Genomic DNA, 21,111 nt, shown 5'->3' with positions numbered 1-21,111 from the left:
CGCTCCAGGCTTTTATGACGTCCATTAATCTTTGGCGTCTGGACGAAGCAGCTGGCGTTCCGGGCCGAGGCCGGGCCTGCACCCCGGAGACGGAGATCCACCCAGGAGCAACCTGGAGATCCACCTGGAAGGGCCCGGAATCGACGGTCCAAGGCCGAGAAGGGCCTGGAAACGTCTTCCCGGTGAAAGAAACCGACAGAAATCCTCCCCAGTCATCCGGGTCTCGGGGAATTCTTGAGATGAGATGATGAGAACAACTTTATTTATCCCGAAGGAAATTGTTGTGCCAGAGTTTCAAGTAAAAACATAATAGTAATAGATAATAGTAGAAAGGAGGAAGAATAAGAAATACAATGAAATTTAATGAAATATAAATTGTCTTAACTGTTAACTGCAACTACAAAGATTTGATTTGATTTGACGATTCCCTTCTCGTTGAGTTCTTCTTCAGCTGAACTGAAGGAGCTTCTCGGACGACGGCTGAAACGTCTTCAGGCGAAGAAACTTGAGTCCGGTTGCCAAAACAAGATGATTTTGACAAGAATTCCATCTCCTCATGCTTCTTCCATTCCTGCCCCCGCCATGTTTCCAGCTTATTTGAATGCTTCTGCCCTGGTTATGAACATGGATGTATCGATCGTAATTTGGAGGAACATTTCCACTTTCATCCTGAGCTCCAGCAGCTTCCATCACGTCCAGTTTCACAGGAACCTAAATTTAGATTGAAAGCCGTTCGAAGTCAACGTGATAAACTAATTATGGATTTCTAGTCGTGGCCACTGGCGGGCGCTGCGAGCGCTGGGATGCTAACCGTGAGCGGCTATGCACATTTATTCTAAATATGTGAGTTGTTTCTTTGAAATCTTCCTCAGTTTCAAACTTAAGATGATCTTTTTTGAAATAGTCAGACGCCACTCTTGTTTATTGCCCTTTTTAACGGGCTTGTATCGTTACTGTAGATTTACTTTGCGGGTTCTTTGTGCGTTTCCGCTCCGGTTGTCGCTCCTGCTCTGGAGAAGGAACTGGATTTTCTCCTGAGTGAAACAAACCAGCTGAATCTGCAGGGAAAAGACGGCCGGCGGCTCAAATCAATCATCCAGAGGAGAAGCAAACAAAGCAAAGGCAAATTTAAGAGTTGTTTTTTGCTGATTTCAACGGTTCTGAATCTCACAACCACTTTTAATCAATAATTTCAATATAATTTTCCTGAAACGATGATGTCACCAGTTTCATCCTGACACCCGGAGCTTTGAAAGTGGACTTTCGTCAGAGTGTGTGTTCAGGGGGAAGTGAAAGTGTGTTCGGCCGAAAGGTGTCAAAGCGTGAAAAGGTTTCCGCTGTGTGTGTGTGTGTGTGTGTGTGTGTGGATTTATTGTTTTGTGGTTTTATGTTGTAAGAAATGAGGAAGAGGTTTATTGATCCATTATTTTACTCCACACTTTACAGGATAATTACACTCCATTTCCTCCCCATTATTGCGGTGGAAGCAGGTTCACAGTGACACCTTCTGGCCATAAACTGCACACCCTGACAATGGACCGTCTGCAAGCGTTCAGACGTAAATTAAGGTCTAACTGACCTGTTTGTGGTCCGTCCAGTTTCATTTGTGGAGCCAAAGTCATCAGGATCTCCTGACATGGTCAGTCTCGGAAGAGAGATCAAACTTTCAAAATCACTAGGGAGCAAACCGATCGAGGATGAATGCGCAAATGAACATTAAAAAAAAGAAAAAGTCCCGAGACAATCATTTGTTCGTGAGAAATGTAATTTTTTTTACCGTTAAATTGGTAAACAAACAACCACAACGTAGGAGCCAAAGTCGCCATAAAACGGTAGAATCGCGACACCTAGTGGCCAAATAAGTCACTATATCGTCCGCCTCCAGGAGCAGGGCGACTGTAGTTTTCTGGTTATTCTCTCTTTTGTGTCTCGCATGACAATTAACATCATCGGTCAGTTTCCCGCAGCGTCGCTCTTTGTCTGTCCGCCTCCGCTCGAACCGGGAGACACCGGAAGTGAAGGACTACAAATGAAAACAAGAAAAAACTACAACGCAAAGGACTCTGGGTTAATTGCGGCACGCCTCTTACGTGGTGACGTCATCACGTCACACCGGCACCTCTGTGTTGTCAGTTAGCCGGGCGGATGTTTCGGGTCCCACCGGCGGGGCGGTGATGTCTGCGGGCTCCGGCGGTGGAAAACCGGAGCGGATGAGACGCTAACGGACGACACACACACACACACACACACACACACGGTTGTAAGTACTCACACGAAATTAGGACAGTAACGGCGGTGTAACCGGGAGCGCGGAGGCGGCCGGTCCACGGCGCTGTGAACAGTGTTTAGCTAACTGTTGTTCCCGCTGGACCTCAAAGGTTTATTCAAACAAAAGTGACGCCGTTAAAGCACGGAGAGTCGCTTGAAGGAACCTCTTCGTTTTATTTCAATACTCTGCTAATCCGTTTGTGGCTCCGTTGGTGCCTGGACGCGTCCCGCCATTGGCCAACATGCTAGTTAACGTGTTATTACTGGAACCGGAGGCTAACAGGAACGGAAGCTAGCAGGGGCGCAGGCTAACGGGCTGTGATGCTAACAACACACTCACAAACCAGCAAAAACAGCAAGAATTGATCTGATTGAGGACGAAACACACGTTAAAAAATTTAAAAATTTAAAATTGTTGACATCTACCTTCAACTTAATATTTGGGATATCCTCTCCTGAAATCGTCAGGATATGTATGACCTGAAAGGAATGGTATGCAACCCAGGATGTAGTGATTTGGCGGCATGCAAGATTTACTTAAAAAATCTGTCTGTAAGGAGTTCTATCTGAGTCCGGTTCGGGTTGTTTGAATAACTCAAACAGGAACGATCTAGAACAAAAGTCACCGAGAACCAGGAGGAAATGTCACAAAGTAGGCCTTTTCTTTGGAGTCTGCATCTCAGACTGACCCGGGTCACTGAATCGCGAATCAGACCGTTGATAACTGACAGATTAAGACCGGTTCGGCGGTGCTGAGTCACGCCGTGCACGTCCCTCCTCACAAACAGTATGTCTGAAAGCCGAGTGAGAGAGAAGCCGCCGATTCCCGGTCACACAGAGTTACATAAAGCAGACTCCGCGGGCCTTTTTTCCTCATTAAACCCTGAACAGCGGCGGCGTTGTGCTCCTCCATCGGGGGCCTCCGCGATCGGCGGCTGACGCAAGAGGTCCATGTGACTCATGAAAGGAGCCGAGGGATCTGGCTCCGTGTTTGAAACCCAGCCTTTGTGTTTGGCAGAGAGGCGGACGGACGCAGCCATGGGCGCCCTCATATCCAGGTGGAAGGTAAGGACACCGACGGCACAGATGTTTCGGCGGCGTTCAGGAAACTACAATAAGATCAGGTAAAATCAGACAAGGTTTCCATGGTAACGGGCCCGCCCGCATCATCTGCACCGATGCGTGACGTCTGAGCCCGGCCGGCTGGATTCACATTGGAATTTAATTCAGGACCTACTTTCGGTCAAACTACACCCCTCCACGTGTGCGTTGTCAGATTCCAATGAGCTCAGTTTGTTCTGGAGGGAGCGGGTCAGAACCCTCCCGGGCCCGGCGGGCCGGGCGCTCCTCTGCCTGCCCGGGTTCTCTCCAGGTACCGGGGAGCGCCACTAAAAACTGACCCTTTGAACCAGAGAGAAAGTGAGAATGACAAAATGAATTCAACACTTGGGGAAAAAAAGTTGTGTGAAAAATTTGTCGGGACTTCGAAACAAAATAGGAAATGGGATAAATCTGAGGCAGGTGGAAGCCAGGAGGAGGTTCGGTCCCTGGAGGCGTCACCTCAGACGCAGGAAGCCGCACGGATTATTGACAGATGGATCAGGAGACCTTCTTGATCGCTGACTGATGATTGTCTTCTCAGACCAAAGTGACCACCGTGGAGCAGCTGGAGAACCTGGACAAGGTAAACACTGTCACATGACACGGAGAGCCAATCACATCCTCCCGGCCCGGCGCGCCGTCTCCCGCCGCCCTTATCCTCACGGCAGCAGACGGCTCGCGGTTTAGAATCAGCAACACGAATAACATCCGGCAGAGACTGTTCAGTGGCTGGAAGAAAATGGAAAACACGTAGCAGTCAGAGAGACGGCTGCCTGGCTCACACACTGACCTTTGACCCCCAGGAGATCAAGGAGCTGGAAGAGTTCAGAACCAAAAACCAGCGTCTGCAGAAGGTGAGCTCAGCTGGAACCATGAGACACTGCTGCTTCTTCTCTGGTGCTTCTTTTGTCCTCATTGTGTGTGTGTGTGTGTGTGTGCGTGTGCGCGTGTGTGTGTGTGCACGGCCTCAGCTGTGGGTGGGACGGTTGCTCTTCTACTCGTCGGTCCTCTACCTGCTGACGTCTCTGACGGTGTACTGTTGCTACCTGCCGGAGGAATGGCTGCAGAAGGCTGCCATGGCGCTGCCCTTCTTCATCTACCCCCTGCTGTGAGTGACTCCGCCTCCTGCCGGTCCTGACGGTGGCGGTGGAACGGCGGTCACGCTGACCCTGTGTGTGTCTGCAGGGTCTGGTTCATCAGGAAGTTCCTCATATTCCTCTTCTCCAAACGCACCGAGAGAAACAGTGAGTGTGAGCCGTGCACACCTGCCTCCTCCTGCTCCTCCTAATGATCTCCAGAGGCGTCTTAGCACAGATCCAGGATTCCCTTCAGACCTCCAACCTCAAATTAGGAGTTTATGAAGAACCCAAACCCCTGGGGTAAAGTCAGTGCCTCCATCCTGAGGAGATGAGGGCCGCCGGAGGAGGAGGAGGAATGAAGGCTTGATGTCCACAGAGCAGAAGCAGCGAGGAGAAGGAGGTCACTGACCCGCGGTCTGTCTTCTGCTTCAGGTGACAAACTGGAGGAGCTGAAGGCCTCCAAGAAGAAGATCGTAAGTGTCCTCCAAAGGAGCTGAGCAGTGTGGTGTGTGTGTCTGTCAGCCGACCCTTCAGTCACACAACATCTGCTGCCTTCAAGGTCCCTGTCAAAGAGTGTGTGTGTGTGTGTGTGTGTGTGTGCGTGTGCGTGTGCGCTTCCAGCTGGAGGAGGTGATGGAAACCGAGACGTACAAAAACGCCAAGCTGATCCTGGAGCGCTTCGACCTGGACGCCAGGAGGAAAACGGTGACCGGCTCCAGCCCATACCTTCTCTGGAGGTGTGAGGAACGCTGTGTGACGCTTGTGTTGTTTCCCAGGAGCTGGAGGCCACGGCAGCCCGGCCTCACATGACCCCCCGGCCCGGACAAGGTACCACACACACACACACACACACACACACACACACAGTTTGTGTGAAAGGAACACCTTTGACATCAGACACGGTCAACAAACAACCTTCTGGTTTTACATGAAGATCAGATGGATGTCAAGCAGCAGCACTGGTTCTCTGGTTCCCCATGTTCTCCTGCCCAGGTTCTCCATGTTCTTCAAAGTCAGCTATATTGTCAGTTTTCCAGCATGCACTGGACATAGAGAGGGAAGATGTTTCTGGCAGTCCCACGGTGACATGACATGAACAATGTAGTAATAGAGAGCCAATGAGCAGCTTCTCGGTGTCGTCTATCTTCAGCCCACTGAAGATGCCACTCAGGGCTCAGCAAACTGTTTGGAGGCGACGGCTGCTCTTTGGCCACCGATTAATGGTCACTTCACCTCTGAGATAAGGCCTCCGCTCAGTGAACCTCCAACCTCGGAGACACGATTTCTCACCATAATCATCGACAATGATTTAAAAAGGAAGGAAAGATAAATATCAATATGCGTCACTTTGCTTGTGACGACCTCTGCAAGTATTCCTTGGAAATCACACGGTCCTGCTGTCGCTCGCCCTGATGATCGGAGACGATCGTGTGCTGCCTCATGTTTATCACAGAGTCTGTGGCGTTTTAAACCAAACTATGGTGTTAACATTTTACAAACACGTTTGCGGTGATTTCTCGAGGCTTGACTGGAGCCTTACGCTGGCGCCGCCTCCAAGAACCCCCGCGCTTGTAAATATGGACATTTTCGAATGCGTACCAATGCGAGGGTGACTTGCAAAAGAATGTCAGCTCCCCGGTGGGCGGCGCTGCGGCGAGCTAGCGGCGAGCTAGCTGTTTAGAACAGGCCGCCGCCCAGCGATCGACGGCCGACCCGTCCGGGATAAGCCCCGCCCCTCCTGATGGGCTCCCGCGCCGTCAGACCCGGGGTCGATGGACGGGTGAACGGAGAATCTTCCGGGTTCGGGAGCGTCGGGGTTTCCCGGCCGAGAGCGTCTCCGTCGCCTCGACGACACGAGGCGTCCTGACCTGCGGCTCCTCGCTGGGGTTATAAAGGGGATCAGCGGGAACCCCAGACCGAGTCTCTGCCTCCCGTCCACAGAGCTCCGCCAGAGGGGCGCCGCCTCCAGACCTTCGCCCATGGGAACCCCCGCCGCCATGATGCTCACCCCCCCGCCAGGACCTCGACCCCCGCCGGGACCAGGAGGGACCCCTGTGGGTGAGGAGCCTCCACCCTCGTCGGGTCCGAGGGGGTCGGGGGGGGTGGGGGGGGGGGGGGTGGGGGTAGGTCTGGTTCTGCTGGAGGTTGGTGTCCGACGGAGCAGAACCTTCAAAGGAAGTAGAAGTTCTCAGAGATGATGCCGGCGGATCAGAAGGCAGGTTTGCGTGAAGGCCTTGCCGTCCCTTTCTCAGCTCCAGGAGGTCCTCCAGAGAGAGCGTCCCCGTTGTCCCCGGGCCCCCAGGGGCCGCCGCCCCGGACCCCCTGCTCCCCCGTCCCGGGCGTAGGTGGGTGGCCTCGTTCCGTCAGAGCGTAGAAGGTGGCTGGTCGGGGAGAGTAATCCTCCGCCGGTCTTCCAGGTCTTCATCCTCCCGGACCCCCGCTGGCCAGACCCATCCTGCCCAAGGACCGCGGCGCCCTGGACCGGGTGGTGGAGTACCTGGTGGGGGACGGGCCCCAGAACAGGTAAAGACCGCGGCGCCGCTCGCTCGCTCCCCGTGAAAGCGTTGGACTCCAGGTGTGCTCGCTCCTCCAGGTACGCCCTGATCTGCCAGCAGTGTTCTTCTCACAACGGCATGGCTCTGAAGGAGGAGTTCGAGTACCTGGGTGAGCGGCGTCCTCGCCGTCCTCCTCCTCCGCTTCTTCTCCAACATCTCCCCCTCCGTCCCGTCCTCACGGTGGCCGTCGCTCTGTCGCCCCCAGCGTTCCGCTGTGCCTACTGCTACTTCCTGAACCCCGCCAGGAAGACGCGCCCTCGAGCCCCCAGGCTCCCCGAGTTCAGCTTCGAGAGGAGGCTGCGAGCCGAGGACGCCGGCCCCCCCTCTGGAGGTACCACACCAGAACAGGAGGTTTTGTGGAGATCATGGATCAATGGGTCGACCGAGTGAGACACACACACACACACACACACACACACACACACACCTGGAACCTGGTGTGTGATGTCTGGTTCCTCCAGTATCCTGGAGGAGGACGGGGCGTCGGGGGACCAAGATGAGACCAAGATGGCTGCCGATGCGTTGTGGTCGGATGCTGGTTACCACGGTAACTTCTCCCGGCCGTGACGTCGCTGACTCTCCCCCTCCAGCCGCCAAGGCTCCGCCCCCTGGACCCTCGTCCAGCGGAGCCCAGGCGGGCGTCACAGTCCGGGTCCCTCCCACAGCCCCGCCCGCGTTGAATGATCGATTGATCGATTGATCGATTGATTGAAGGTGATCAGAGACGGACACTGACTCTCCCCGGTGGAATCTGTCTGGCGACACAAAGGAGGGTCTCGCTCTCCTTCCACCTCCAGTGCAGGTCTGAGGAGGATGGAGACCTTCGCTGGAAGTCACTTCAGACCTTCGTCTCATGGAATTAGAGCCATTGATCCGGAAGGTTTGATCGATCGACGCTGGGACCTTCACACTCTGACCCGGAGGTCTGAATGGACGGTTCTCCTCCTGCATCTGAAGGCTTCAGGGGGTTCTGCGCTTCTAGAACGTCTGGGTGCCAGCAGGTCCTCCTCGTGGTCCTCACCTGCAGCTTCATGATGGTTCTCTGAGAAACCCGCCCACCTGAACCCGGTGGAGCCGCCATGAAGGTCCGACGGGAGGGAGAAGATGAAACCTTTGGTTTGATCAGCAGCCCCTGGAGGACCAGAGGTCCTGGAGATGATGCGGCCTTTGCTGCCGAGGTGAAAGATAGAAAGGAGGCGTTTGTGAGGACGATTCCGGGACCTTCTGACCTCCGGTGGCCACGGAGGGGAACTGCAGCCGCATGCTGCAACAGGACCGGTTTCCAATCACCGATCAATAACTGATGAGTCATGATTGCTCCTTCTGCCCTTCAAGCTTCTCACCTACTTCCTTACTTGCAGACGAACGAGACGGCGAGGACGTGGACTCCCAGGGCGACGCCGCCGAGGGCCGATCGGAGCCGCAGCAGGAAGTGGATGCTCAGGAGCAGGAAGTGGAGGGTCCGGAGCAGGAAGCGGATGCCGTGGAGCAGGAAGCGGACGCTCCGGAGCAGGAAGTAGAGGCGCCGGAGCAGGAAGCGGACGCTCCGGAGCAGGAAGCGGATTCTACGCAGAGGCGGGATGAGACGGGAGCGCCGGCGCCGTAACGGACAAGAGGCGGCGGACGGACGTCTGACCGACCAATCACGTTTCAGTTCCCATCGGCCCCTGAAGGCCAAGCAACGCCATCTTTTCTGGAACGTCAGAGGAGTGGCGGGAAGTGACCTTTGAAACCCCTAGATGTTCCCCTTCAAATCCGTAGCGATCAATCATCAGTAGGTAATGATAGAGCGGCCGGGAGTCGGCCGAGGGTGTGAGAGAACCTCCGGGGTGGAGCTCGGAAACCACCCGAGGTCCGCAGGTTGTTTCTTCTGCCTGGATCCAGGATTAGCTGAGCTTTTAGTTTGAGTCATGGCTGCTTTCAGCCTCCAGGCCGGAGGTTCTGCTGAAGCTTCTGCATCTCAGGCCGGGACGCTTTCACTCTGTGAGAAGCGGCTGGAGGTTCGTTTGTACGGCCCGACCCTTCGTCCGTCCAGGGGGACGGTTTCCATGGTCCTGTCACCATGGAAACGGAGCCCACCCGATGACGGTCAGGTTGATGAGTAGCAGTGGAGCAGCAGAAGGTCCAGGAGGTCAGGAGAGCTCGCCGCCGCCCTCCTAGTCTGACTTGTGTTTTTATTTGTATCTTTCCTGCCGTATCAGAGCCGGCGACACACACACGCCCGCACGTCTCAGAACAACTGCCACATCCCATAATATGCTCCGCTGGGAGCGCTGGTTTGGAATATATTATTTGTAAGCTATTTAAAGACGCATATCCAGCAGCTGGTGTTTGTTCAGCCGCCGCTTGACTAGTAAAGTTTTTAAGCTGCGGCCGGAGGTCCATTTTGTCCTTTGCATGTCCAACCGTCCGGCTGGGACTTGAACACATCACACACACACACACACACACACACACACACACACACACACACACTCACTGACAGCGGTGTCAGAGGCACCTGGACTTTATTCATCACACCCGCAGATATAAAAAAACAAAACACGATCCTGCCGCAAAATCAATCAAGTGGCCGTCGGCTGGTCGCCCACGGCAACGGAGCAGCAGGAACTCCAATGATCACCGGATCAATACAAACATCTTCGAGGCGACCCCGGCGACCCCGGTGACCCCGGTCCATTGGAAGGTCATCCGAGGTCCTCCAGGCGCTGGCGGGTCCAGACCAGCACTCGCGCTTTTCAGGCCGACGCCGCGGACGCCGGTTGGAGTCCCGCCCCCGTTTGTATGTAAAGACTAATCAATATCGCTAAACGGCTCCAGTTCAACACGGGACCGCGGCCACCCTCGAACCCGGCGCCGCTCGGAGGTCAGGACCGGACCGGACCGGACCGGACCGGACCGGACCTGGGGGAGCCAACGGGGGAGACAAAAGCAAATGTCGAAGAAGAAACAGACACCGAAGTCAAAGAAAAACCAAACGGCAACCGGCCGGGACGTGGAGCCCACCGGCCAATCGGCCGCTTCCGTGCCGGCGCCGGTCGCCAGGCGACAAGAACCGCCGTCCTCCGGCGGAGCTCGGGATCCGCGGAGAACCCTCTCCACCGGGTCGGGCCGGACCAAAAAAACCCTCCGGCGTCCGCGGCGTGACGAGACCCGGTCGGGGGGGCGACCCGCCTACAAGGTGTTGAGCTCGATGAGCCGGCTGGCGAAGACCGCCAGCGTCCCGATGATGCAGACCGCCATGAAGACGCACAGCAGGATGTGGTCCAGAACCATGGCCACGAACTTCCACTCCTCGGCGGCCTGCCAACACAACCCACACCTTCACTCGGAACTTCAAAACACAAACTTTTTCAGCCGCTTCCTTCGCCAGCGGGAAGGAGAGGAGAAGGTTTCTGCAGGCTGGAACCTCCAGAAGACCTCCGGACTCACGTTGTTGGACTCCTCGTCGGACTTCATGGTCTCGGCGATGTACTTCACCCCCTCGATGGCGCTGCGGACGTCCGGGTTCTTGATGATGGGGGACTGGAAGGTCACGCTGGTGGGGGTGGGGTTTCCTGGAGGACGGCATACATGAGTATGTGTGTGTGTGTGTGTGTGTGTGTGTGTGTGTGTGTGTGTGTGTGCGAGCTCGGACCGGAGATGTCGGAGATGTCCATGTCGGTGGGGTAGAGGCGCCGCTGCCTGATCTCCTGACTGGGCCGCTTCATGGTGGAGAAGAACATCATGTTGGGGATGGTCTCGATGAAGACCTGCAAGACACACTGCCGTCACACACACACACACACACACACACACACACACACACACACACACACTCCTGGACCGGGTACTGGCCCTGACAGCCACTTCCACCCAAGAACATTTGGTCCATGTGGGTGGAGATGATCAGCTAGATCTAGAAGAAGTTGGAGATCTAGTTTCCAGGACATTTCAAATAGTCTCCAAAGACCTTCCAGGATGTCTCATCAACTGCTGTTTAGGACATTTTAAAAAACTTTCCAGGATTTCAAATGCTCTTCAGGAAATTGTGAAAGCCTTTAAGAAAGTACATGAATTTTAAGTATATTTTAAATTTTTAGAGACTTTTTCAGGTCATTTCTAGGCCTCACACACACACACACACACACACACACACACACACACCTTGCGGATCCAGGCGGGCATGGTGTGTGTGCTGGGCGAGCGGTGGTGGGTGTTGATGACGATGACGGTGATGATGATGGAGGCGATGACGAAGACCATGGTGAAGAGCATGTACTTCCCGATGAGCGGGACGGCGGAGGAGGTGGAGGGGATGAGCTCCACGATGACCAGCAGGAACACGGTGAGGGACAGCAGGACGGAGATGGACAAGGTCATCTTCTCACCTGGGGAGGGGGGGGGGGGGAGGACGCCACCCTCATCATCATCGTCGCCGTCTTCATCATCTCACCTCAGCTTTTGAAAGCCCGTGATGTTCTCGCACCGGAGTCGGTGGGCAGGTAGAAGACCAGGCCGGTGAGGAAGGAGAAGAGCATGCAGGGGATGATGACGTTGACGATGAAGTAGAGCGGCAGGCGCAGCATCAGGAAGTGGTAGGTGATGTCCAGGTAGGGCGTGTCGGGGCAGCAGGTGTAGTAAACCCAGTGCTTCCAGTTCCTGGAGTCCTTCAGGACCCACTCGCCAGACTCCATGAAGTTGCTGAGATCCGGGCGGTCGCTGTCCTGCGGGACACGGACACGCCGTTTACCGGACGCCGAAAAAAACAGGCTCCGCCCACACGGACGCGCTCGGCGGAGACGCCGGATCGGCCGACGACATCGGGACGTCTACATGTGACGTGCGTGTGAGCGACGGGGCGAATCCTTGAACGTCTCTGGATCGGTGTTTCCCGACCACTGTGGAGTGAGATCATCAGGTGGAAAAAATGCCCGCTTTCACCCGATTGGTCCGAAAATGATTAATCCAACGTAAATAATGTGTCTTCCTCTGTCTATGTGGGCGGCGTGTCCATTCCATGGCAACGGGTAGCGAATTAACCTGTGCATCCGTGTATCAGAGTGACGCTTTGCGTGATACATTTTCATGAATGAAAAGTACCGTAATTTCCAGACTATAGGGCGCACCTCAGTATAAGCCGCACCTGCTGGCCGATCCATAACGTCCATCACCCCCCGCATGAGGCGATCGGACTTTTTAATTCCTCTTCCTTCAGTCGAAGGGAATATTCAAATCTGTGTACTTTTTTAAGAATGTAAAACACTTGATAGCTTTAACACTTTATATTTTATTTTATTTCTTATTCTCCCTCCTTCCTACTATTATCTATTATTGTTATGTTTTGCTTGAAACTCTGGCACAACAATTTCCTTCGGGATAAATAAAGTTGTTCTTATCTTATCTTATCTTATCTTATCTTATCTTATCTTATCTTATCTTATCTTATCTTATCGCTAGCTCGGGCTTCCTCCTGCACACTAAAACCGTCAAAGTCGTCTTCTTGGGTGTCGGAGTTGAACGGACTCAGAATTTCCCAATCAACTCGTCTCTGAATCCAAACAGCAAAACATTAAATCTACCTGCCGGCAAAATCATTGGAGAAGAAAAGCTCGGCTCTGGCGTTGATAAAGAAATAGCCGGTTCTCTCAAATAATACCGTTTTCAGACATATTGATGACGTGTCTTTAGACATTGAAATAAGTGTTCTGGAAAAGTTGCACATCCGTGGGAAATTTGCATTGCGACTTGATGAATCTACAGATATTAGATATGTTAGATTTCACACGGAGTAAATTGAGACGACGGTTTCATTCTAATTTGTTAAAAACTGTTTTTGAGGCGGCGGCGGCGGCAGACTGACGGGGTTGATGACCACCAGCAGGCCGTCGTAGGTCCAGGTCCCCAACTTCATGCTGCAGTTCTGCAGGTCGAAGGGGAAGTGCAGCACGATGATCTCGCAGTAGCTCTTGAAGATGGCCGGAGGGTTCCAGGTGATGTGGCCCGTGTGCTCCAGCAGGACCTTCGTCTGGTGGATGATGGCGAAGTCTCCGTCGGCGCTGCGGGGAGGAGGCGGAGTCAGGGCGGGTCGGAGGCGGGGACAAGAAGGGTTGAAGGCGGGGTCAAGAAGGGTTGGAGGCGGGGTCAGGGGGTTGGGGCGGAGTCAAGATGGGTCAGAGGCGGGGTTCGGGTTGGTAAGGGGCGGGGTCAAGATGGGTCAGAGGCGGGGCCAAGATGGGTCGGAGGCGGGGTCAGGGCGGGTCAGAGGCGTGGCGGCCATGTTTACTTGTTGTAGAGGACCAGGTCGGGCTTCCAGATGTCCGTGGAGGGGACGCGGATCTTCTTGATCCCCCCGTAGTCGTCCGGGTTCCACTTCAGGTTCACGTCCGTCCATTGCTGCCATGGAGACGGGAGGCGGTTAACCGTGATGCTCGGCGGTTACCGTGGAGACGAGGTCCAGCTCGGAGACTCACCTGGCGGAGACGGACGTTGCTGGTGACGATCTGGTTGACCTCGTCCTGGACGGAGGAGCGCAGGTATCAGTGCTTGTGTGTGTGTGTGTGTGTGTGTGTGTGTGTGTGTGTGTGTGTGTCCTCACCACGCTGATCAGCTGGATGAGCTGCAGACCCACCGTCACCACCACCGCCTCCCTGAAGTGGTTGACGGGTCGGACCACCTTGTTGTATCCGTTGAAGAGGTCCGTCACCAGACGCATCTCGTCACCGGAGGCGCCGACAGAACCTGAGGGACAGAGGAACCTCAGATGACATCAGAACCCCTGCAGACCAGACCGGACCAGACCACATCGGACCAGACCACATCGGACCAGACCAGACCGGATCCATTTCGTTCTTCAAACATCCTCTTTTCCCTCCAGGTCCAGTGATTGGACCGTAAGATCTGATCAGCAGAAGGTTTGGACCACATGGTGCCGCCCAGACATTCCTCAGATCCCTGGGGTCGGGGGGGTCGGGGGGGTCGGGGGGGTGCAGGTCCAGCCGGGGTCACATGTCAGCGACACGTAAACACAACTGTTGGACTGATTCACACCGCAGGCATCTGGCAGCAACATGAAGCCCTGGGAGACCTGGGAGAGTGTGTGTGTGTGTGTGTGTGTGTGTGTGTGTGTGTGTGTGTGTGTGTGTGTGTGTGTGTGTGTGTGTGTGTGTGTGCTCAGATGACAGACGGGCGCAGCAGCAGCAGCAGCCTGGCATTCCTGGGGGAGGTTTCAGGTCCTGTCGACCAGGACCTCACAGACCAGACCAGGGTCCAGATCCAGATCCAGCTCAGAAGGCTTCCTCCTGGATCTGGACCCGTCTGTGATCTTCTGGATCTGGACCTCTGATAGATTCTGGATCTCCAACCCGCATGGTGGATTGTGGATCTGAACCAGAGTGTCAGATTCTGGATCTAAAGGGTCCTGGCAGGTTCTGGATCTGAACCAGTCTGGTGGACCCTCTGGATCTGGACCAGGTGAGGTCAACTCTGGATCTGAAGGATTCTTCTGACACTTTTTCATGATTTGTTGACTTCTTCTTCTTCTTCTTCTTCTTCTTCTTCTTCTTCTTCTTCTTCTTCTCCGGCAGCTTCCTGGACTTTGAAGGTCTTCTGGAGTTGGACTTCTAGAGCTCCTCCTCCCATTTCCTGACCTTTGACCTCCAGCGGCCCTGGGTCTTGGCGTCCGTCTCCACTTCCTGTCGGCGTCCTGGAAGCCCGGCCGCCGGCTTCCTGGCATTCCAGACGCTTTCATCCCGCCGCCATCCAAAATAGCCGCGGGGGGCGGAGCCTAGGGGCCACTTGCAGCTGTCAATCATCAGGCGTTCGAGTCCGACGTCCTGCTGAAGCTGCTGGAGGTTCTCCTGGGTTCCTCAGGGTTTCCGCTTCCCTCAAAACCAAACAGCGGTTTCTTCAGCGGGAAGGAATGTGTGAAGACGAACACCAGGAGCTCCCGAGGAGGTCGTCCGTGATTTCGTACGGCGTCACCGTGGCGACCGGCCTAATCTCATTTCAGTGGGAACCGGAGGACCAGAAGAACCAGGAACGATCAGCAGAAGACAGGGAAGATCTGGCAGAACAACCAAAATAATCCCAAGAAGCAGAAGAAGCAGAAGAAGCAGAAGAAGCCGGGAGAGCCAGGCGGGGCATGAGTGGAGCCTGCAGGAGGACCAGCAGAACCTGGCCAGGAACCAGAAGAACCAGGGAACACACCAGAAGAACTCACAGAAGAGGCTGCAGAACCTGAAGGACGTCCGGTAGAACCCGAGAACAGGCGGAGAGAAGAGCCTCTTCAAGAGAAGACCACCGACCACGGTTCTGATGGGAGAACCGGAACCAGAGAACCCGAAGAGAACCGGACAGGAACCACAAACCCCACCAAGAATCCAGCGGAGAACATCTCCGAGGCTTCTCTGGGACCACCTGACAATCGGCAATGGATGAAAAGCTAAAGGATGATCCAGAGCTGGTGGATGGACCACCTGAGCCTCACCCTGGAGGTTCTCCCGCCCGCAGGACGGAACCTGAAGAACCCTTCAAATAGAATGAAGATGATGGACGTGCTGGGAATGAAGATCAGACAGGAAGTGGCCTCCTCCTGGTGTGGAGAACCTCTGTGGATCTTCTTGTAGCGGTTGACGCTTCCTTTCATGGGGCTATTCTTATTTTTAGAAACCAGCCAGACGAGGTAAACAAGCGGGTGTCGGAGCAGAGAGCCAGAAGAACCCGAGGAACCCGAGGAACCCGAGGAACCCTGAAGGACCCTGAGGTTCTGCAGGAGGACTCACCGGTCAGGAGGGCCAGCAGGGCGGCGACACCGAGGAGCTTCATCCTGGAAGAACTTCCACGCTGAGCAGGTGGAACCAGACTGGAGGTCCTCGGAGGCGACGGGACGGATCTGCTCCTGGCTCCGCCCCCTCTGGCTCCGCCCCCTCTGGCTCCGCCCCTCCTGACCCCCCCAAACCTCCAGCTGACACATTTGTGTGTGTATGTGTGTGTCAGTGTGCGTGTGTGTATATGTGTGTGTGTTGTAAAGACAAAAGACACCCCTCTATGTCTCCAACACACACACACACACTCACACACACGTGTTCTCCATCCAATCAGAGCTCTGCTGACCTCCAGGACAGCAGGGAGGGCTGTGGCTGCGGGGGGGTGGTGTGTGTGTGTGTGTGTGTGTGTGTGTGTGTGTGTGTGTGTGTGTGTAAGAAGAGGCTGCTGGGGGGGGGGACAGCTGGCACCAAGGGAATGTCAGGCACGCACACACAAACACACACACACACACACACACATGCACACATAAACACATACACACACACACACACACAGACACACACACACACACAGACACACACACATACACACAGACACACACGAACATAGCACCGTCAGGCATGCGAGTTATGATGGGAAGAGGTGTGTCTGTGTGTGTGTGTGTGTGTGTGACGTGTATGTATGTGTGTGTATGCGCATGTGTACCAGTGTGTACCCTTCTGTGTGTTCCTGTAGATGCATGTATATGTGTTTCTATCCGTGTGTATGTGTGTGTTTATATGCGTGTGAAAATATGGTGTGTTTGTGTATCTGCCTGTATTCATATGTGTGTTCATACGTGTGTGTGTATGTGCCCATACATATGAATGTGTTCATATGTATGCGTGTGTGTGTGTGTGTGTGTATGTGTTATTGTGTGTTGGTGTGTATGTGAGAGAGTTGATATCTGTGTGTGTGTGTTGGTGTGTGCATATGTGTGTGAATGTGAGATTGTTGATATGTGTGTGTGTATTTGAGTGTTTATATGTGTTTGTATGTGTGTGTATTTGAGAGTGTTGATGTGTTTTGTGTGCGTGCGTGTGTGTGTGTGTGTGTGTGTGTGTGTGTGTGTTGCATACAGCGTGCAGTTACCTCCGTGGCCACTAGATGGCAGTGTGACCCCGCGGATGCTCGTTGATTGGTTGGCTGAAGACCAACCTGTGCGCAGGCGCGGAGGACAGGGTGAAGGGTTGGATGATTGACAGCTGGCCCGTCCGCCCTAAGCCCCGCCCCCTCTCCCCAGGGACAGCTGTGATTGGCTGCAGCTCCTCCAGCCCTTTGAGCACAACAACAGCTGGAGAGAAAATGAATGAATGAATGAATGAATGTTGAGATGAAACTGATGATAAAAAGTTACATATTTCATCGATTCAGAGTTATATTTTATCATGTGATCAATTAGTGTGTGTGTGTGTGTGTGTGTGTGTTTGTGTGTGTGTATCTGTCTGTGGGCATGATTTAATTTGTGTGTTGGTGTCTGTGGGTGTGTTTTAATATGTGTGTGTGTGTCTCTGGATATGTTTTAATATGTGTGTGTGTGTAGGTGACCTTTGCTGTAGAAAGATGGCCAGGAATAAAATGTGTTGTCATTATTATTCTTTGTGTGTGTGTGTGTGTGTGTGTGTGTGTGTGTGTGTGTGTGTGTGTGTGTGTGGCTCTGGTTCCTGTGTGGTTCCTCTGTCGTGCTGAAGATCTCCTCCTCCTTCTGCATCAGATCTCCAGCTGGTCTCTGGAGGAGAAGATGTGGTAGCTTAGCGCCGCCGCGACCCCGGAGAAGGGCGTGGAATTGGAGCGCCGTCGCCATGGAGACCAGATGGTCCCGACGGTTCTGGACGGCGGAGGAGGAGAAGTCATCTGTCGCTCCGATTATCGGAGGAGAATCTGGAAGGAGAAGAAATGGCTTTCCTCCATCTCGTCACGCTCGGAGAACGTTCTGGAGGAACCTCGAGGGACCAATCGCAGCAGGAGCTTCAGGACCTTCAGGACCTTCAGGACCTTCAGGACCAGGGGGCTTGTGGGCGTCTGCTGACCGCGGGCTCGGATCAATACGCTCGCCAGATGCGATCGCTCAGCTGATCGCTCATCGATCGGTAACCGTGACGATCAGAAGAACACCGGGCGAGGTGAGGTTCTCGTGATGGCTCCACGCTGGAGGTCCTGGTCACACAGCTCTGGTCTCCTCTGTGGTCCAGCTCCGGCGGAGAACCAGCGCGGTCCTCAAGCCCTCCTCCTCCTCCTCGGGTGGAGGTGGAACCTCCTCGGGTTCCTGCTCTGTCCGGTTCCACCCGCAGGAGATTATCTGGATGTGGGTGGAACCTGGAGCTCTTAAGTTCTTTGTGAAAGCCCGCTTGATCCGCCGAGGCCTCCTGACGTTCTGCAGATCCTCCACCGGATCTCACAAAGCCCGGGATCTCAAGGATTAACTCCACCGCCCCACCAGGGACCAGACGCCCAGCTGATGGAGGAGGAGGAATGTGGATTAAAGGGTTCTCCGGGTTCTCCGGGTTCTCCGGGTTCTCCAGGTTCTCCGTCACTGTACTTTTCACCTCTGCGTTTCAGATGATTTCCTCCTCTTCCAGGAAACGTCTTCTTTTTTGGTCAAATTGAGTATTTGGACTTCTTGAGGAACCTTCTTCTTTGTACTCTGACCCCAGGAACCTTCTCGGAGGTTCCTTTGGAGCTCGGTATCTCAATCTCCTCCTCTTGGTTCTCCGATCATCTCCTGAGGTTCTCCGGCTTCTCGGCTCTTTTATCATCTTATTCTATTTTTTATTTTGAAAGGTCCGAAAAAACAAAACAAACCCAGGAGGATGTTGAGAGCCAGAGGAGCTGGAAGGTGATGTTCAGAGTTTATCTGGAAGGGTCCAATCAGGGAGAAGCTCCGGTTACACAACGTGACCCCTCAGATTATGGAGCAGCAGCTCCACAATGAGCTTACATCTGCAGGCAGATATTAAAAATCCAGCTTTGTCTGGGGGCAGAGGAGGACAACAACCAGTCTGGATGGAAAACACCATGCCGTGATGGAACGTCTGGAGGTCTGGAGGTCTGAAGGTCTGAACGTCTAGAGGTCTTAAGGTCTGGAGGTCTGGAGGTCTGAAGGTCTGGAGGTCTGGAGGTCTGGAGGTTTGGTGGTTTGGAGGTCTAATGGTCTAGAGGTCTGGAGGTCTAGAGGTTTGTAGGTCTGGAGGTCTGAAGGTCTTGAGGTCTGGGGGTCTGGAGGTCTGGAGGTTTGGACATCTAATGGTCTAGAGGTCTTAAGGTCTGGAGGTCTGAAGGTCTGGAGGTCTGGAGGTTTGGTGGTTTGGATGTCTAACGGTCTAGAGGTCTGGAGGTCTAGAGGTCTGAAGGTCTGGAGGTCTGAAGGTCTTGAGATCTGGAGGTCTTAAGGTCTGGAGGTCTAATGGTCTAGAGGTCTGGAGGTCTAGAGGTGTGAAGGTTTGGAGGTCTGAAGGTCTTGAGGTCTGGAGGTCTGGAGGTCTGAAGGTCTAGAGGTCTGGAGGTCTGGTGGTCTGGAGGTCTGGACCAGAATAGAAGCCCCATCCCATGGAGGAAGGCCTCAGATCAATCCTGGATCTGGTCAAGGAGAACATGAGGGAACTCTCCCCCTCCAGGTTCTCTCCAGGTTCTCCATCCTCCTCTCGCTGGTCCGAGGAGAAGATGAACGTTAAGCCCCGCCCCTCATCCGGGTTAGGCTCCGCCCCTTCGGTCTGTTGAGCACGACGAAGATCAGTACTGTCACTGATGGAGGTCAATAAGCTGTGGAGGCCCAGGCACACACACACACACACACACACACACACACACACGTGTGTGAGGTGGGGGGGGCTTCACCGCCAGGTTAGCACCGCGACCTTGTAACCTCTGACACACACAGGATTGATGAGGCGTTGATGAGGGCCGGCGTTGTTCCCGCCGCCCGTGTGTTGCCGTGGTGACGGATGGCCGGTCGCTAACGACCTGATGGACGACCTCCGCGTCAGGAAACAGCGGCTCGGTAAACATGGCGGCTCATGACTTAGTAATGACATGGAATTTGACAGGAAATTGAATTGGAAGTGTGTGTGTGTGTGTGTGTGTGTGTGTGTGTGTGTGTGTGAGTGTGTGAGATAGGGTGATAATGCATTTATAACCATTAGTCGGAACATCCATCGATCACAGCCAGCACATGCTAAATTAATGTGTGTGTGTGTGTGTGTGTGTGTGTGTGTGTGTGTGTGTGTGTGTGTGTGTGTGTGTGTAGAGCTAATATTTACCCATTAATGGCGCCCTGTGTTTCCTCATCAGTCAGAATTGGTCTGCTGCTCAGAACTGGTCCCAACATGATCCAGGATCAGCTGATTGATCGCCTGATTGATCAGCCAGAGAAGGAACAGCGTGTGTGTGTGTGTGTGTGTGTGTAGGGTAGGATAGTGTGTGTGCTTGTTTGTCTGTTTTGAGTGTGTGTGTGTGTTTCCAACCAGATCCTGGAGATCCAGGACTCCTCAGGAGTGTTCAGGTCTTCAGGATGTGATGCCAAGGGTTCCCTGGATGGGTGTGCACGTGTGGCGTGCACGTGCCCTGGAGGTACTGGTCCAGGAGGAGGTTCCTCCTGAAGGTATCATGAAGGTATGATGATTCCACCTGGGACTTTGACCCCCGTCAGGATCTGGGTTGGTATCTCCCGGCTCCTTGGTCACCCCCGCCTCCTGGAGATGGACTCCTCCTGATGAAGATCACTGGAGGAACGTCCAGCAGACAAGCTGCTCGCCATCCCATTGATAATCCCACACTCGGCAGATTAAACCCCTCACACACACACACACACACACACACACACACACACGGGTCCAGGCTGGGGCTCAGGAGGTGTGGAAGTACACACACTGGGTTTTAGTACACAAAAGTACAAGAGACTTTTCTGGTGTTCAGTCAACAATGATGTCACCTTAAAGTGTGTGTGTGTGTGTGTGTGTGTGTGTGTGTGTGTGTGTGTGTGTGCTATACATCTGGCTATGTATCTGTGTGTGTGTCTGTCTTTGCGCATGTTTTTTTTGTGTGTTTACACTGCATATCTGTCAGCATGTGTGTGTGTGTGTGTCGATGTCTGTGTGCCGCGTTGTGTGTCTATCTGTGTGTGTGTGTGTGTGTGTACATCTGACAGTGTGTGTCTATGTTTGTGTGTGTGTTCATACTAAATGTCTGTCTTTGTGTGTGTGTGATAGTAACAGTATTGTTGTGTATCTGTCTGTATGTCTGTGAGTGTGTGTGGAATGTATATCTGTCTTTGTGTGTGTGTGTGTGTGTGCGCTCTTTGTTCACACTAACAGATTGTTGGAACA

General features: G+C 53.9%; 2 protein-coding genes across 3 annotated transcripts; one reads left to right on the top strand and one right to left on the bottom strand.

Moving 5' to 3' along the window:
* The first annotated feature begins 2,117 nt into the window (after positions 1 to 2,117).
* On the top strand, positions 2,118 to 9,375 carry lnpk (lunapark, ER junction formation factor). The gene is made up of 15 exons (XM_086175784.1): positions 2,118 to 2,260; positions 3,287 to 3,333; positions 3,911 to 3,952; positions 4,173 to 4,223; positions 4,341 to 4,477; positions 4,555 to 4,613; positions 4,881 to 4,921; positions 5,070 to 5,153; positions 5,225 to 5,276; positions 6,390 to 6,506; positions 6,701 to 6,793; positions 6,866 to 6,971; positions 7,042 to 7,112; positions 7,209 to 7,334; positions 8,365 to 9,375. The coding sequence occupies exons 2-15, from the start codon at positions 3,307 to 3,309 to the stop codon at positions 8,607 to 8,609; spliced, it is 1,251 nt and encodes a 416-aa protein (XP_086031910.1). The 5' UTR covers positions 2,118 to 2,260; positions 3,287 to 3,306; the 3' UTR covers positions 8,610 to 9,375.
* Positions 9,376 to 9,493: 118 nt separating this feature from the next.
* On the bottom strand, positions 9,494 to 15,930 carry LOC147236915 (acetylcholine receptor subunit alpha). 2 transcript variants are annotated; one of them, XR_015108945.1, is made up of 10 exons: positions 15,766 to 15,913; positions 13,581 to 13,723; positions 13,456 to 13,500; positions 13,269 to 13,378; positions 12,846 to 13,041; positions 11,472 to 11,709; positions 11,150 to 11,373; positions 10,641 to 10,841; positions 10,436 to 10,560; positions 9,494 to 10,306 (listed from the first exon to the last, which is right to left on the bottom strand). XR_015108945.1 is itself a non-coding variant. In XM_086175769.1 (10 exons), the coding sequence occupies exons 1-10, from the start codon at positions 15,806 to 15,808 to the stop codon at positions 10,178 to 10,180; spliced, it is 1,368 nt and encodes a 455-aa protein (XP_086031895.1). In that variant the 5' UTR covers positions 15,809 to 15,930; the 3' UTR covers positions 9,494 to 10,177. The 2 variants fall into 2 exon arrangements, 1 of the variants encoding a protein (XP_086031895.1); XM_086175769.1 differs by having other exon boundaries at positions 10,641 to 10,755; positions 15,766 to 15,930.
* Between the last annotated feature and the right edge of the window lie 5,181 nt (positions 15,931 to 21,111).

This window comes from Fistularia commersonii, chromosome 2, assembly GCF_037954325.1.
Source record: "Fistularia commersonii isolate RoL2024-O1a breed Wild chromosome 2, RoL_Fcom_v1.0, whole genome shotgun sequence".
In the NCBI taxonomy this organism is placed as follows: Eukaryota; Metazoa; Chordata; class Actinopteri; order Syngnathiformes; family Fistulariidae; genus Fistularia; species Fistularia commersonii.
The sequence above is the reverse complement of the archived record's forward strand: the minus strand, read 5'-3'. Positions and strand labels throughout refer to the sequence as shown.

Bases quoted from the DNA above. Each gene is read 5' to 3' on its own strand.
- lnpk (XM_086175784.1), top strand. From the start codon at position 3,307: ATGGGCGCCCTCATATCCAGGTGGAAG. The intron at 4,478-4,554 runs GTGAGTGACTCC...GTGTGTCTGCAG, and splicing joins TTCTTCATCTACCCCCTGCT to GGTCTGGTTCATCAGGAAGT. The intron at 7,113-7,208 runs GTGAGCGGCGTC...TGTCGCCCCCAG, and splicing joins GGAGGAGTTCGAGTACCTGG to CGTTCCGCTGTGCCTACTGC.
- LOC147236915 (XM_086175769.1), bottom strand. From the start codon at position 15,808: ATGAAGCTCCTCGGTGTCGCCGCCCTGCTGGCCCTCCTGACCG. The intron at 10,756-11,149 runs GTGTGTGTGTGT...TGTGTCTTGCAG, and splicing joins TGCCCGCCTGGATCCGCAAG to GTCTTCATCGAGACCATCCC. The intron at 10,561-10,640 runs GTCCGAGCTCGC...GCCGTCCTCCAG, and splicing joins GGACATCTCCGACATCTCCG to GAAACCCCACCCCCACCAGC.